Source organism: Canis lupus, chromosome 22 (genome assembly GCF_048164855.1).
Source record: "Canis lupus baileyi chromosome 22, mCanLup2.hap1, whole genome shotgun sequence".
NCBI classification, from domain to species: Eukaryota; Metazoa; Chordata; class Mammalia; order Carnivora; family Canidae; genus Canis; species Canis lupus.
In genome coordinates, this window is record NC_132859.1 from 37,899,825 (window position 1) to 37,917,274 (window position 17,450).

The window sequence follows — 17,450 nt, forward strand, 5'->3', positions numbered from 1 at the left end:
TTAGCTAATTTTGCAGTTCTATTCAGGTATTAGGGTAATCCAGTAGAAGCTGCTGTTGTCTCAAAGGTTGGGCACCAGTTCTGCCTCAGTGATTCATTGAAGTGGAGCTGAAGGAGTGCAAGCCACTCTTTTCTTGGAAGCTGGGAGCGTTTTATTGTTCTTAACTGTGCTGAGAATGCCAATGACTCTAAAGCTGGGGAAAAAAGACTCTTAATGAGTTTCAGTATTTTAATGTACTGCAGGTTCCCAATTGTATGAATTTAAGAAGCTTAGCAATTTGGTATCTTCTGAATAATAGCATTTATTTTATACTCTAAATACTCCCAGGGAAGTCTGAATAACATTGCAGCTTCTTTGGTGTAATAGCTTTGGTGGGCTAATTGACTTGAACAGTGGAATTACTCCTTAAAAAAAAAAAAAAAAAAAAAAAAGGCCTTATGGTTTTGATTAATGAGCCCAGTAATAAATCATTAATCTTTTTAGCTCATAAATGATACGAACATGCTCTCTTCCCCTCCCCCCACCATGATATATTTCTAGATTCTCTTGCTGATACAGTAGCCACATTTTAAGGGTTTAATCTCAGACTGAATATGTCCACCTCTACATAATTTAATGTAACATCTAGTAAGTTTGCACCTGTGAGGAATGCAGAGGGACAGATTCTAAATAGCAATGATTGTTCTTTTATAAACATGGTTTACATTTAGTTAGTAACTGTCCTCCTGCAATGCCCTAAATTTATTTTTTAATTTAATAATAATTATAGGAAGAATGATGAATTACTGAGTTTCCTCTATGTACCTGGTACTGTAATAAACTTTTAGTGTATGTATCACCAAATTATCACAAAAACCCTCTGAGGTCATTCATATTATTATCTTCATTGTACAGTTCAGGAAATTGGCTGAGAAATGTTAATTACTAGTTACTGTCATAGAACTAGTTAATGTCAGAGCCACTATGTCACTCTCTGCTCACAGATTATTTCTACCCAGTTTTCTGGAGGTTTATGAATAAAGTTATTTTTGTTGAAATGGATATATGTGTGTGTGGATATCTGTGTATAGTTCTTATATTTCAAGAGTTTTCATGTTTATCATGTAGTTGAGATGCCATATAGAAATAATTTACATTGTCTAATACCATTTTGGGGAAAATAGAATTTCAAGTTATAAACTATAAGAGAATAAGGGGTAGATTTTGACATTCTTGGTGAGACTAATGTGTTAATTAATGAGAAATAGCTTTTTATTTTTGAAATTTAGTTGCAAGCTATTCACTGGACTGCATTCTCTAAGACAGACAAGGATCATGGCCTCTTGTGTCTGTATCCTCAGGATTTAGCTCAGTAACTGGTATATACTAGAAGATTAGATGTTTAATGAGTGAGTGAGAGAACAGTCAGTTGCAATGATGTCAAAAATAAGTGGAGAATCCATTCAGTAAAGTGCCAGGAGTCAGGATAAGTGAATCAACAAAGTGACTTTGAGTTGAGTGAGTGGTGTGATGATTCCCTCAGTGCCTCCACTGTCTCCAGTGACCTCTCAGTGCCTCAAGGTGTGTTGGTCTACTGGGCGACAGGTCTTTTGTAGATAGAACTGAGCAAAAAACTGAGATGTATTCACTACGTTTTCATTCATCTTCTAGGCAGTCTTGGTGAAATCACTTAACTCCTTGTTGAGCCACATTAAGAAGAAACTTACTCTTTCCCACTGATGAGTTTTAAGAAAATTCCACTTAACAGATGGGCCAAATAAAAGCTGGCAATGATGAAGGAAGTTACTCTCCTAGAAGGCAAAATGGTTTATCTCATTTGAACACTTTCAACCCATTGTTGCACCTCCTCTTTGCTCCCAAGGTTGCAATGTTAACATAAGGAATGGAAGCAAGGCAGCAGCAATACTCCCCCACTTCGCCCCTCTCAACCCTCCCCTATTTCTGCATTGACAAATTTATTTTTTATTGTGAAATCCACTCATACACCTTTTCCCATCTGATTATGTTAAGGACTATAGGCCATCAAATGTTCAGGATCTCTTTGGAAAGACTAGGATTAAATAAACCCAGGATATGCCATCCTTCACTTACACCAACAAGATTTAAATGTATAGCTGAATTTACTTTAAAAGAAGAAGAAGTACTCATGTAGAGCTGATTGCTTTCTCTTTCTCTATAACATGTGAATTGTTCATGGCTTTATAAAGCCAATTTCTATGAAATTGACGTTGGACAATTTAGGAATAAAAGTAGATTCCAGCAAAACACCAGTGCAACAGCAACATTTGTACACAAAACTGTGGTTTTTCACTTTCTATATATTAAACATATTTTTTTAATTTATCTTTGTGTAATAGAAGTTAGAAGGAAACTAGACAGTTAATTAGCTTTTCTTGGGAAATTTTATTGCTCCAGCCTTACCAGCAAGACTTAACTTTGGGTCTTCTCTTGCTTACTCATTTCCTCAGTATGACTAAGTGATTTCCATTCTTAGTCAGAAAGGTAAATTGAGGTGCTAAGTAGGTTTACACATTGAACACATTTCTATAGGTATCCATCCAGAGTGGCTCCTTCACTTTGATCTCACAGAGAAAAGTCTGAGTCTTTAAATACATTACTTTTAAGTTGAAATCTCATGCTTCTGATTCAAATAGATTGGGATTTGAATTTTAGTTGGATTTCCTAATAGCTGTGTGATCTTGGGCAATTGCATAGCTTCTTATAACCCCAAGTTTCTTACATGTAAAATGAGGACATTAGCTATAACTACCCGTAGGGCTATTTCAAGAAATAAAACCATAATGAATTGAAGTAAATTTAAAGCACAGTGCTTGGCACATAGTAAACTTAAAATAAATATTAGATAATATCATACCATAGAATAGTAGTAACATGAATCCTATCTAAAAGCTAATAAATTGTATAATCATAATGTTAATCCCTTGTAGCAATCAATATTTTAGTATGAGTGTGACCCATGTAATATGTGGAAATACTTATACTAAAAAAGGTTATTTGTTGTTTATCAGAAATTCAAATTTAACAGGCTGTCATTTTTTCAGGCTTCTCTAATTTCATAGGACACGGTGTTACCACATGAGGTCTGTTGCACAATTCCAAGAGTTATCATTTGTGTTGTGCTCTCGGGTGTCCTCTACATAGAATACAATGAGAATAGTTGCCCTCAAGTGGAACTCTACATCCCTAGCATCTTTATATTTCCGAGATACATTTGTGTATGTACCACATATGTATGTGAGCCTCAGCAAACTTCTTTTTTTTTCTTTTTTTTTCTCAGCAAATTTCTAAGCTGACATGTTGTATGCAGAAGATACAAAATGATTTACAGTGCCCTCTATTTGTATGTGTTGTGGTGGACATTCTAGAAGAAATTAATAGAATAACAGTGTAAACTTATGGCTATATTCACACCATTTCTGTACTTCCAGTTGTTTGAAAGAGGATCATAGTCATAATCATTATCAACAAATCAGGTGACAGTTTCTAGCCTAGGGTTCACAAGAGGCTGATAAAATAGATATTCCTGGAGAATCCCTTCAGAGAGGTGGATAAGATTCTGAGAAAATGTGGTGCGATTTGTTTACAATATTGAGTAGTTCTCTATAGTTTGGTTTCCTGTTCTCATTTTTGACTGTCAGGACCCAGAGTACAAAACCATACATATTTGTGATCTAGTAATATATTACAATAAAACTATAGAGAGATCTCAATATTGTAAAATGTTAATTTAGCATTTTCTCACAGGAGAAACCAGCACATCAGGGCTGATAATGGGCGATACTGAGCTCGAGTTCATGAGGTGCATGTGGAGGGAGAAGTCAAGGAAAGCCAGGAATCCAATCTGGCCACCTGTTCCAGGACCACAGGTAATTTGAATTCAGCCATAAAGACTCAAGAGGCTCATTTAATCATTCAATGCTCATCTCAACTTGAGGCTACTCAATTGATCTAGAAATAAAAGCCTTAAAGAACAGCACAAATGATCAGCAGTACAGGTTGTCCTAAGCCCTGGGCAAGGTGTCACAGTCAGGCCTCTGCCAAGTTTATTATGCAAAATTGAACCCTCCAGTTGAACTTGAGGACATGAACTCCAGTTGCCAGTTTGCTTGCATTAAATCTGAAATAATCAAATGCTTCTTTTAGAATATGTGTTCCTTATAGAAATTGTTCCTAATTGGTTCTTTTCTAAGGGAAATTAATTGTTCTTATTGGTGCCATGGGAGGGAAACTGATCCGTATCATCCTCCTCTCATGCCATCATCATGTGAAACTAGGGGAAGAAAAATCACCTTTTTTTCTTTTAGTGGAGGGAGAAGACGATGGAAAATATAGGGCAGCCCCCTTCACCACTTACCAAACAAGACAGAGGACATGTTTCTTAGGCATCATGTAGAGGTGAAAGCCTACTTCTTAGCAGTCCTTCTTTACTTTTCCCTTTGCTCTATAATCATTACCTCAGACATGATTCTAGAGCACTGATATTAGGGAAAGGCAAAGCGTCTTTCTCTCTTTTCTCTTTCCAAAGGCTATGGCTCTGTGTCTGAGGAACGCAGAAGTCCTAGTGTGAAGATCAGAGCTGATCATATGTCCTTATTTTTTTCATAACAATGCAGATTTGTCACAATGAACATATTGTATTAGAATTCTCCAGAAAAATAGAACCAATAGGAGTTATTTGTTTGTTTGTTTATTTATTGGAATCTGCTCACATGATTATGGAGGCTAACAAGCCCGAAGATCTGCAATCATCAGGCTGGAGAGATGATGGGATAGTTCCAGTGTGAAGGCCACCAAGTTTGAGGCCCAGGAAGAACTGAAGTGTCAATTTGAGCCTGAAGGCAGAGGAAAAAAAATATATATATAATATATGCATTAAATATATAAATATATATTAAAAAGTTTGTGTGTGTCCCAGCTTGAAGGCTAACAGGTAGAAGGAATACTCTCTTAACTCAGGGGATCAGTCTTTTAGTTTTATTCAGGTCTTCAACTGAGTAGATGAGACCCGCCCACATAAAAGGGCAATCTGCTTTTCCCAGTCAACAGATCCAAATGTTAAACTTACTGAGAAAACACCTTCATAGACACATCCAGAATAATGTTTGACTAACCATCTGTGCCCCACATGGCACAGCATAGTTGGCATATAAAATAACCATCAGACACATGTGTGGTACTTAAGCCAATATGGCCAGAACTATAGGCTTCCTCCAGGTACTACTTACCTAGAGGTGCCAGACCACTGATAGCCATGCACTGAATATGCTGAGAATATTCTTAGAACAGGGAGGGCAACTAAACAAGGTTGGTGGTAAACTAGTTCCAAAACCTCTGATGCCTCGAGGCCAGTTGTTTACATGGGAAGCCCTGACTCTTTGCTTCCTTTGCAGGGTGAGAGAAAACAAGTTTTTTTTTTTTTTTTAATTCTTATTAACTTTTAAATTGCTCCAACATTTAAAATAGACTATTCCATTAAAAAATAATTGCTGTTTTGTGACTTGCCATTGATTTTCCCTTTTACAGGTGAGACTCATTGAACTGCCATATTTATAGGCAATCCCCAGAGTTGGTATAGTGTAGTGGAAAGAGTAGATCAGGAGTCAAAACATATCACTTTTGGTGTTGTTTATTTGCTTGCTGGCCATGTGACGTTGGCAACCCTTCCAAGATATCAGAACCAGTTTTCTTATTTGTAGAGTGGAGGTAATAACTTTTGCCTTCCCTACTTCATAGGATTATGATAAAGGGCCACATGAAATAAAAGGACCCTGAAGCACTTTGAATACTGTAAAACTCTGCTCTATGTAAGGTAATAATAATAATAACAACAATAATAATAATAATAATAATATTCAGCTTGTATGAACATCCCTCTCAATGTGTTTTTAAAATATTATAGTCACATGTTTGCTTTAGAATTATTTCAGACTTCCTCAGGATATTTCTGGTTGTTTTATCACTCCTGCTTCAGATAATTCAACTTGAGACAGTTTTGTCTAATAGTTCAAAAATGACTATAAATTGGTTGCACACAATTTTATGATAATAAAAAGGATTTTATAGTATATAAAGTAAGCAAAAACTAATAAACACAGGGTTTTATACTATGATGAAAAAATAGGAATATAGTCCCCTAAAACAGTGTTACATAAAGTTTGGTTCACCAAATGATACTGCTCTCAATGAAATAAGTAAAGAAATTGAGAGTAAGCGTTTAAAACCTTCTATAACAATTTTATATTGATATAACATTTAATCCAAATGTAATTTTGGTCTGTCAAGTGTAATAATAAAAAAAATCTTAACTTTATTTTGCTTATCTTTTATCTTAATTTTATTTTCTATTAACTTATTTTTATTGATCCATGACACCAACAAATATTGGTCCATGACAGATTTAAAATAAAAATGGTCTCCCCCCTCGTCCCCCCCCCGTAGCTTGATAAACATTGCTCTAAAGTCTCTAATGCTAATAACTATTTCCTGAATATTTAAATGTAGTTTCAGCAAGACTGAGTGTTACCAAATCAAGTTTTTAAGTCTTCCACCAACTACCTTTTTCAGAATCATGTATATAATAGCCATAATGCATATTCAAAATACACAGCCCCAGACAGTGTTGGTCTGGAGCTTCCCAGGTGTAATCTGAAACTGGCCCCAGTACTTGGAGGGTAGCAAAAGATAGAAGCCGGCCACTCCAGATGGGTAGGTGGCAGGTTTAGTGAGGAAAAGGAACTTACATACGAGACTTGTCTTAGGCAACAGTAAAATGAGTGGATCTTCATACCTCCTTGTCAAATCTTAAAGGTCTATATAGAAGCTTTAACTGGGACAAGTCAACTACACTATCCAAATTGTCTCATCACCACATCACAATCCCAAAGCTATGTCCTTGGAGCAGGCCCTGGAAGTGAGGAAAGCAAGGAGAACCCACATTCCAAAGGGGAGGAGGTGAAGAACCGCCAACTACCCAGGTGTGGCTAATGGATAAACCAGTGATCACATCTTCTCCATGACCTTCACCAACAGATGTAACCTTCGATCTAGATTTGGACAACCATTATGTCCTCTATTTGCATTCATTTGCTTAGCTACCGTGAGATGCTCTGAAATTCTGAACTTGTCTTAAACTGTTAAAAAGCAAATGTGTGCCAATAAATCCTATTTTGGCAATTTGCCTTTATGAAAAAACCTAAGAAAATGGCAGTCATTTCAGAAAAAAAAAATTATTTACATATTCTTAATTGGAAGGACAGATCTCTGCTTTCATTAATAATGTAGAGGATACCTTACTGTTTCACAATCTTGTGACAAAATTAATAGATCAAGGAATCCCTGTATGAAAAGATGCAGCAACAGACCAAAATTGGGGAGTTACTTATGGTGACCTGGCCAATTCAATGTAATGCATGTGTGAATCATTGTCATATACTTTTACAAAGGAGTATACATTGCAGAGTATTCATTCAATGAGTGTGTAAAATGCTGACCAAGGCTAGGAATTTTTTTCTTTTTCCATAGCCTTAGCTCCATAGCTAGAGCTATTGATAAATAAGCAAAACTGAATAAAACAAAGAATTCAGAGACATTGATTATCATCTATGCTAATATTTCTTTGAGCTACAACCTGCTGTCTGCTATTCACTGTTTCTTAAAAGAAAAGGCAGTATCGTGAATTGGTAAGAACAGCAGACCATGGAAAAAGGACATGGATTCTACTTCTGGCCTGTTGCTAGCTCGGTGGACTCGAGCAAGCCATAACTACTCCTTTAGCTTCTTTTTTATTTTTTTTTTTCATGTATTAAATGATCAGATTGAAGAGGATATCCCCTAAAGTCCATCTTTGAACTAAATCATCATGAAAATTTAAGTTTAAAAAGTTTTCTTAAAGTTCTTTTTGATTGCAATTCTCACATGAGAATTTTTTTCTGAAAAGTTAAAAGGAGAGTGCTCTCTGGTTCATAATGCCAAAGACTCTTTTGAAAGTGGCCATCAATTTACATAAACTTGCTTGTATGAAAACTGAGCAAGTAAGTGTATGTCGTTACCTGTAGTGTTCTGTGTAGTTACCTTATTGCTTAGTCTGCAGAGAATAATGACTTAGATGTCTGATTTGCTTTCACTTATTAAACTTGTTCACCATGGGATGATGTCTATAAAAAATCAGATACTGTTATATTAGATTAGGATTTAATAAAAATTGTGAAAGCTTAAAAAAAAAAAAAATTTACATAAACTTGATACATAGACAACATTAAAAGTAAAAATATAACTGTATAATTGTATAAAATATAAATGTATGCATTATTTTAAAATTCATTCTATGTCAAGTCAACAAATACATTCAAGACTAATACCACATTTCAGAGGACAGAATTACTTAATGAATGACACTGCCCAATGCTATACTTTTTCTGTGAATGCATATTAAGGCATGACACTATCCAGTGCGATCATGTGTCTGTGACTACGGATTAAGGAGTTGGCCTTGCTGTTTGAATTTGGATTCAGAAAATAGCTTACTGACCACTTCCTTGCGGACTAAGCTCTGCGTGCTTATCACACATCATATTGGAAAGCTGCGATGTGTTCTACACTTGGAAAATTTAGAAATGGATTTGAATCAGGATACATTAATTCATTGTTATCTAGAGAAAATGAAAAGATCTGTATAGCACAATGGGATAATGGGTTGGCTAAGTGTGGTTAGTTAGCCTGATCAAGGACAAAGGGGTGCTGGGCAATTTCCAACCCATTCAGGGGACTTCAACCTGGTGCAGCTCCTTTCTGAGAAGTTCGGGATTGATACAGGAACTCCCAATCTGAGGGACATGTATCCTCATGGAACTTAAGTAGATATAGGTGTGCAAGATCCAGAAATTGCATCATAAGAAAATTATTCTTTTCATTAATTCCGTCTCAATTCTAATTCTTCCCAGGGGAAAAAAAAGGACTCCCATCTGGTGCTAGTGAGCTTCTCACACCTCTCTTAATTACAAATCTCGTTTGTAACTGAGAAAAAAGTCAACCATAAGAGTTAATGCCTTTTACAAACAAACAGTACCTAGCTATAATTTAAGAACACTAATTTGTTTCTTGTTCTTGCATTAACCTATTTATGCCAATTAAACCAGCTTTTTAGTTTGATAGCAACATAAAGTTACTTTTTAAATGAACCTATTTAAGGCCAAAGGTACATTGACTTAAAGAAAGCTTTTCAGTAAATAAAATAGTTGTACATGGCTGACAATCATTTCTCGGGTGACATGCAGGTGATTGAAGCTTGGGAAATATAGGGCTAGTGAGAAACACACTGAGCTAGAAGATAGTGAAACTTGGTCGCTAAATTTAATTCCAATCCTGTCACTAATTATCAGATTGTCCTCAGGCAAGGTGATGCATCTGCTTGGCTCCATTTCCTTATTATCCAATGAATATATTGATATAGTATATCAATGAATGATATTTGCCGAGCTACCTTTGGAGTGATGATGTAAAGATTAAAATTAAATGATGGGTAGTAAAATAGTATAAAAGGTATATAGGGGCACCTGGGTGGTGCAGTGGGTTAGGCATCTGACTCTTGGTTTCGGCTTAGTTCCTGATCTCAGGGTTGTGAGATCGAGCCCCATGGCTGCTCTGATTTTCTCTCTGTCTCCCATGGCCCCTCCACTCATGCTCTCTCTGTCTCTCCCTAAAATAGAAAATTAAAAAAAAAAAAAAACTTGTTTGTATATAAGATTCCTAATTATGTATCAAAACATCACTTTTTCTTTTTTTTTCCTTCCCTTCACCCCAGCAAAATAAATAAATAAATAAATAATCATAAGCATTTAGGAAAGCATAATAGATAATATTATCTCTGTTTTCACCCTAGGATCATGCCATTTTTTAGTAGTGTGTGTGCGTGTGTGTGTGTTAGAGAATGAGGGGGAGACTGGCTACAGTTGTACAGTTTCTACATTTACACTATTCCTAAATACTAAAGCTGTGTTGTCTTTTTCTGATTATGTTTATTTTTACTTTTCCATGGTGATAAAAAAGCTTGAAAACTAAACTACGTTAAAAAAAAAAATTAACCTAGGGACACCTGGATGGCTCAGTGGTTGAGTGTCTGCCTTTGGCTCAGGGTGTGATCCTGGGGTCCTGGGCCAAGTCCTATATCAGGCTCCCTGTGGATTTAATAAAATGTTTTTTAAAATTGACCAATTAATTATTAATATAAAAGCTTAATAAAATATAGTGTCCTATGTATTTAGAACTGATTAAAAAAACAATAGTTTCACACCAAATTGTTTTTTGAATTAATATTTGGAATCTTGCTTATTATATTTTTTTCATTGCAACTAAAACCTTACTTTTTGTACAGAATATATCTCTTCACAAAAGATGTTTTACTGTTGCATAATGTCAATTTCTATAGATTCCAGAATTTCTTTTTCCAATTTAATCTCACTTATCCTTGAGTTAAGGTTGTTGTTTTGGTTAAAATAAAAAGGTGCAGTTAAATATATGATATATTCTAATCTTAGTGGCTAATATGCCAGGTTTATGACTGTTTTATCTTGTACCTATATACAACTAAGTCCCAGTACTAATTCATTGTGTGAAAGAGAGAACATCCATGGATGCAGAGATAATGCTAACAATTGTTTGGGTTCCCTTTCTATTTTTTTTTTTTTAACAATTGTATTTATTTATTCATGAGAGACACAGAGAGAGAGAGGCAGAGACACAGGCAGAGGAAGAAGCAGGCTCCCTATGAGGAGCCCAATATGGGACTTGATCCCAGGAACCCTGGCATCACAACCTGAGCTGGAGGCAGACAATCAACCACTGAACCACCCAGGTGCCCCAGAGGGTCTCATTCTATTAAGGAAACCTATTTAGCACTATTGCTGTTGGATTAGAAAATGATAGACTTCATAATCTCATTCACACATGTTTATGTATGCTGTAAAATAACAATTCCCAATCTCGAGCAGTCATCAGAACCACCTGGTTGTCAAAATACCAATTGCTTGTCCACCCTCAAGTGTCTGATTCGGTAGTTCTGGGGTAAGGCCTGAGAATTTGCATTTTTAGGAAATTCCACAGTGACACTGGGGCGGATGTGGTTCTCCTCCTGCCTCAGCCTTTGGTCTAGTGGAAGGCAGTAAAGCAGGACAGTGAAGCCTGTGGACTTAGGTGATAGCCCACAGACTTCGGTAATAGCCCCAGATTTCAGCCCTGGATTTGATACTTAGGAGCTCTGTAACTTGGACAAATTAGGGATCAATTTTGTCTTCTGAACAATGGTAACAACTATATTTATTGGGAAAATGAATAAAATAATGCATATTAACTGTGTAGAACAATGCTTAGCCCTGTTCTGAGCACTCACTAAATGCAACATTAGTAACTAGTGGTGATGGTAGTTGGAGCAGTGAGCATAGAAGCAGTAGTTAGTGGGAATAGAAAAGAACATACATGTTTCCTTAGTTCAGTTGCAATAAATGTTTATTTTTCATTCTTAAGGAGGCTGGACAGAAAGCTTGGTTTTCATTTATGACATTGTTTCTGTGAGAAACACTCCAGCAAGAAGGGAATTCATTGAAAAGAAGTAGAGCCATTAGTAAAAGAAATGCTCAAGAGTGTGTGGGAGATGGGAATCTATGTTGCATTCAAGCAAAAGTTTATCTTTTGTGCAGTACATTTTTCAATATTCAGAACTTAATGCATTTGTTTCTTTCCTTCCCTTAGCAACAAGAGCAAGACCCAACAAACCTATACATCTCAAATCTCCCCATTTCTATGGATGAGCAGGAACTTGAGAATATGCTGAAACCCTTTGGACATGTCATTTCCACAAGAATACTAAGAGATGCTAATGGAGTCAGCAGAGGCGTTGGCTTTGCCAGGTAAAACATTTGCTACGTGTACATGTATTTTTTGCCTTTCCTCCTTATTCCCATTTAATTCCATTCCTTTCTAGCACTAGGGCCCAAAGCAATAGAATATTTTACTCTCTCCCTGACAAAAAGTAGCTTTCCAAACCAACTCCGTATCTTTGTTTCAATCCAAATAATTCCAATGTAATTATAAATATGTTATGCTTGCTTAAAATATATACATAGAATGGTTATATGTGTCTCAGGTCATAATGATATGCATACCCAGTTCCCATTTCTCTCTATGCCTGTATATTAGCAAAATCAGATGCTGCCAATCTCTGCTAGTGGTAATAAATGCCCAGTACCCCAAAGCTAAACAGCCCATGTGGTGAACAAAGCATCCAAATGCTTTTGCATTGATTTCCAAAGAAGAAGACAATAGAATTTCTCAGTCAAGAGAAGGAAGGAATTGCTGGGAAGTCCCAAGGAACCCAGAAATATAAGGGGGAGTTAGGAGGGCATTTGCATTTAAGAGGCCCTGGCTGTGTAGTTTTGATGTTTTACACAGAACAGAAAAAAGCAAATTGCACTTTTTTCATTGTCAGAGAAAGAAAAGTAGTTTCATCTTAACTTTAAGGGGATGTTTACAAAAGAAGATCTCAGCCAGGGTTGGAGTTAAAATGGTTGTACCTGCTGTGCTTTCATGAAAAACAAAGCATAAGAAACCACAGAGAAAAAGAAATTGCTCAACAGCAAAGAACGAGAGTAAAAGCTGTGTCTCCATGGCTTGGTGTGTTGATGTGTCTCCAGCTGACTTAACATGGATGAGTGAATGGATGCTAGTGTCATTTGGAAGTCAGCCCATTGCAGACAGGTCCATCTATAATGAACCCCATCATTATATGGAAACCATTCCAAATCAACTTTCATTAACCCACTTTGAAAGATAACAAATTGTAGGGGTACCTCAGTGGTTCATTTGGTTAGGTGTCTGACTCTTGACTTCAGCTTGAGGCATGATCTCAGGGTTTTGATATCAAGCCCCACATCAGGCTCTGTCCTGAGCATGAAGCTAGCCAGGGATTCTCTCTCTCCCTCTGCCCCTCCTACACTCACTTTCTCTCTCCATCTTAAAAAAAAAAAAAAAAAAAAAAAAAGTTAAATAAATATAAACCAATCTCTGACTTGACTTCCTACAAATGGACCATAACTTAAAATTCTTATCTCCACCATTTTCTAGTAGACTGGTAGACATATACAAGATACATGATGATTTGAGGAGAAATAAGCAGAATGAAGGAAATCTCCCTCCCTTGCATGTATGTTTGAGGCATTCACTTTTTCAGATCATTGATAACTGCTCATTTGCATGGTCAAGGCAGAGCTAATCACATCACCTGAGTCTCTGAATTTTGTCAGTGTATCATTGTTGGATAGTGGATAAGCAGCTGTTCAGGACTGGCCAGTGTGGGGATTCACTGAAATGATGGCTGAGACAGCATTCACATTCTTTTGGTTCTTCTCCCACTTCTCATTCCCCAAAAAACTAACAAATTAGTTTCTCCTTCATTTGTACTTCTGGTGTGAAATGAACATATTTCAACTTTATCAGGGAAAAACATTTTCTAAGATTTATAATGATTTTCTTTTTCTTTTTTCTTTTTTTTTTCTTTTCTTTTTTTTTTTTTTTTTTTAAGTTAAGGGCTTTTGGTACAGAGTACATTAATTTGCTAGGGCTTCCATAACAGAATACAACAGACTGGGTAGGTTAAATGTTGAAAATGTCTGGAAGCTAGAAGTCCAAGATCATGGTACTAGTAGGTTTGGTTTCCTCTGAGGCCTTTCCCTCTGTCTTATAGATGATCTTTTTTTCCCTGTATCTTCACATGGTCTTCCCTCTCTATGTCTTACTATCTTCTTTTTAAAAAGGGAATCGGTCATGGGTGCCTGGCTGGCTCAGTAAGAAGAGCATGTGACTCTTGACCTCGGGGTCATAGTTTCAGGTCCTATATTGTGTTAGAGATTATTTAAATACATAAACTTAATTTAAAAATAAATTAAAAAATATCAGGGCACCTGAGTGCTCAGTCAGTTAAGCATCTGCCTTTGGCTCAGGTCATGGTCCCAGGGTCCTGGGATCGAGAGCCCCCCGTTGTCAGGCTTGCTGCTCAACAGGGAGTCTGCTTCTTCTTCTTCTTCTTTTTTTTTAAGATTTTATTTATTTATTCATGAGACACACACACACACACAGAGAGGCAGAGATACAGGTAGAGGGAGAAGCAGGCTCCATGCAGGGAGCTTGACATGGGACTTGATCCCGGGTCTCCAGGATCAGGCCCTGGGCCAAAGGAAGTGCTAAACCACTGAGCCACCTGGGCTGCCCAGGGAGTCTGCTTCTCTGTCTCCCTATGCCTCCCTCTACCCTTGCTCTCCCATGAATGTTCTCTCTCTCAAATAAGTAAATAATCTTTAAAAAGGAAAGTAAAGGACCTCAGTCAGATTGGATGAGGGCCCACCCATAAAAGGCCCTATCTCCATATATAGTCACATTATGAAGTACTGGGGCCTGGGACTTCAACATAGGAATTTGTATGTCACAATATAGGCACAATTCAGCTTATAACACAGAGATTGGGCTGTTCCTTTCTCTCACTTTTGTCTTCTCTATACACTTTCAGTTTGCTTAAAATGAAGAATATTCTTTTTTTTATTTTTTATTTTTTATTTTTTATTTTTTTCATCGCAACAGATTTTTATTTTTATTATTTTTTTATTTTTATTTTTTTAATAATAAATTTATTTTTTATTGGTGTTCAATTTGCCAACATACAGAATTACACCCAGTGCTCATCCCGTCAAGTGCCCACCTCAGTGCCCGCCAGTTCTTCTTAGCGAAGAACCAAGAAATGCACATTGTAAACAGGCAACACTATCATTATAGTATATGATATCATGAAAGAGTAAATCTGATAGTTTTTGTTTCCCCTTTAGGAGCTGAGGAAAAGTAGGAATTTTAAATTATTCTTTTATGCCTGCTCTGAATGCAGCTTCCCTCTTTTAGTGCAATTTGCATGCAGAAGCTACAAATGATTCTTTAAAATACAAATCTGAGGGCAGCCCCTGTGGCGCCCCAGTTTAGCACCGCCTGCAGCCCAGGGCGTGATCCTGGAGACTCCGGATCGAGTCCCACGTCAGGCTCTCTGTATGGTGCCTGCTTCTCTCTCTGCCTGTGTCTCTGCCTCTCTCTCTCTGTCTCTGTCTCTATGAATAAATAAATTAAAAAAAATCTTAAAAAAAAATACAAATCTGATCATGTCAGGGTACTGTTTATATCCCTCCATATGATTGGATTTACTGGCCTCTCCGCCATCATCCCTGACATGATCATTCCTGACATCACTCACCTTCCTGGCCTTCTGTGCCTTCCTGTCTCCTATCCTGGGCGCAAGAAGCCCTTCTTGACTGTTACACTTTCCATGACTCTTACCCTGGTTTCTGCCTTCTTATCCTTTAGGTATTAGCTTAAATGTGTTTTCTTCAGAGAACCCTTTACTGACCACAAACTCCAGCTTTCAAAGTTAGATGATCTGGTCATAGCTCCTGTCAAAGTTTATGGGTTTTTTGTTTTGTTTTGTTTTTCCCCAAAGAAAATTTGTCAAAATCATAAAGAATTCATTATTTAATCTTTGTCTTCATTCACTGGATTATACATATCCTTAAGTCATGTTTCCTTTTCACTGTTGGAAGGATGGATGGGTAGATGGTAGTTAGCATAATTGCCTTCCTATGAAGTTCTTGAATGACTAAACCCCCAAACAATGGCCATTTAAAACTCTGAGCTTTGAATATGAATTACCAGTCATATTCCAATACTGAAACTTAGGTCTGCATACTCTAAGTCATGTTATTTTCCAATTTCAGAAAGTAGCATGTGGATTGGTTCAAATAGGTTCAAATCAGTTTCTTAGGTATAAGAAATCAAAAGAAAATATGAATCTGCTTCTTTTGTAAGAAGCCAAGAAACTGATGAAGAATCAGTATTTCATTCTCCATGTGTCTTAGAGTTGAAATTCCAAGGAGCAGGATCCCACATGATACCTAATTTGATGATGTGAGAAAATAATGTTAACTATATCATATGTCAGTGGGTCTGCTCAGATTTCTCTTTCCTCACACTTGGGCATTTGCTCTGCATTTTCTCAAACCACCCTGGCTGTTGCTTTAACAAAACTCAATCATTCACAAATTAACTTTTACACAGTTTTCCTTCTTTTTAAAATATCATCCTTTTCTTGTTGTTCAGCCACTCTCATTCAGAGGTCTCCCTCTGAACCACAAAACAGAGATGACTTGAGTGACAGTTTTCTTACTTCTTTCCAAGATATTGCATAGCTGGTGAGAGAAGTTAATGGATTATGTACAATAAATGCCTTGGGACAATGGTTCTCAAAGTGTAGTTTCCAGGACAGAAACCTCAGCATTGCTTGGGAAATTGTTAGAAATGCAATTTTGGAGCTGTATCCCAGACTTACTGAATCAGCAATGATGGGCAGTGGATGGGGTGCAGCAATCTGTGCTTTAACAAGCACTTAGGTGACTCTCCTGCTCTCTAAACCTTAAAAAGCATTGCCTTTAGGCATCAGACTGGTTCTCAAATCATCTGGAAGGCCTGTAAAATCTCAAATTGCTGGGCTTCATTCCTAGAAAAAAAATTTTGATGGAGTTAATTCCTGTTGACATCTCTATCACACTGTATCACTTTGTCAAATATACTAGTCATGAATCCATCTCCCTTCCTGTTCTCCAGATATAGGGACCAGATCTTGTTCTTACTCATGTCTGTCCCAGCACCTAGAAAATTATCTGGCACATTATTAATCTTCAGTAAATTTTTGATGATGAACAAATGAAATCACTTCAAGTGTTAAGGTTTTGCTTTTGTTTGTTTTTGACTCTAACTGTGCAGGGTGGTAGCATTTGATGATAATGATAAGCCAATTCTGAGATGGGTGTCCTGGGATTTTAGAGGAAACTGCAGTAGCATCAGCTCAGCTATTATTGATTTACAAATTATTTCTTCCTCTAAAAGTTCACAGCATCACAGGCATTATTAAAAGAAAATGTTATTTGATTGGAAGAACAGTCGGCCTGCAATTGTGCCTGGTAAATCATAGCTATCTCTTGAATTTTTGACTCTCTCAATTCATGTAACCTGAATAATTTTTTTTTAATCAGGCTTCATTTTAAATATTTTACTTACTTACTTACTTGTTTGTTTATTTATTTATTTATTTATTTATTTATTTATATTTAGAGAGAGAGAGAGAGTGCTTGCATGCACATCAGTGGGAGTAGGGGCAGAGGAAGAAGGAGAGAATCTCAAGCAGACTCCACACTGAGCATGGGGCTTGATCTCAAGATCCTGAGATCATGACCTGAGCGGAAACCAAGAGTCAGTTGCTTAACTGACTGAGCCACCCAGGTGCCCCAGCAGGCTTCATTTTAAATATTACCATTGGTCACTTCTAATCACCAGATGGGGTCCTTGATTCATGG

General features: G+C 36.8%; 1 protein-coding gene across 27 annotated transcripts in view; it reads left to right on the forward strand.

The window, feature by feature from the left end:
• The window catches only part of RBMS3 (RNA binding motif single stranded interacting protein 3), a 1,291,910-nt gene that overhangs the window by 1,014,622 nt on the left and 259,838 nt on the right, over positions 1–17,450 (forward strand). For all 27 annotated transcript variants that reach the window (XM_072793055.1, XM_072793061.1, XM_072793062.1 and 24 more), the window contains one exon: positions 11,764–11,921. In XM_072793055.1, the coding sequence (XP_072649156.1) occupies positions 11,764–11,921 (158 nt within the window). The remainder of the gene's footprint in view (positions 1–11,763; positions 11,922–17,450) is intronic.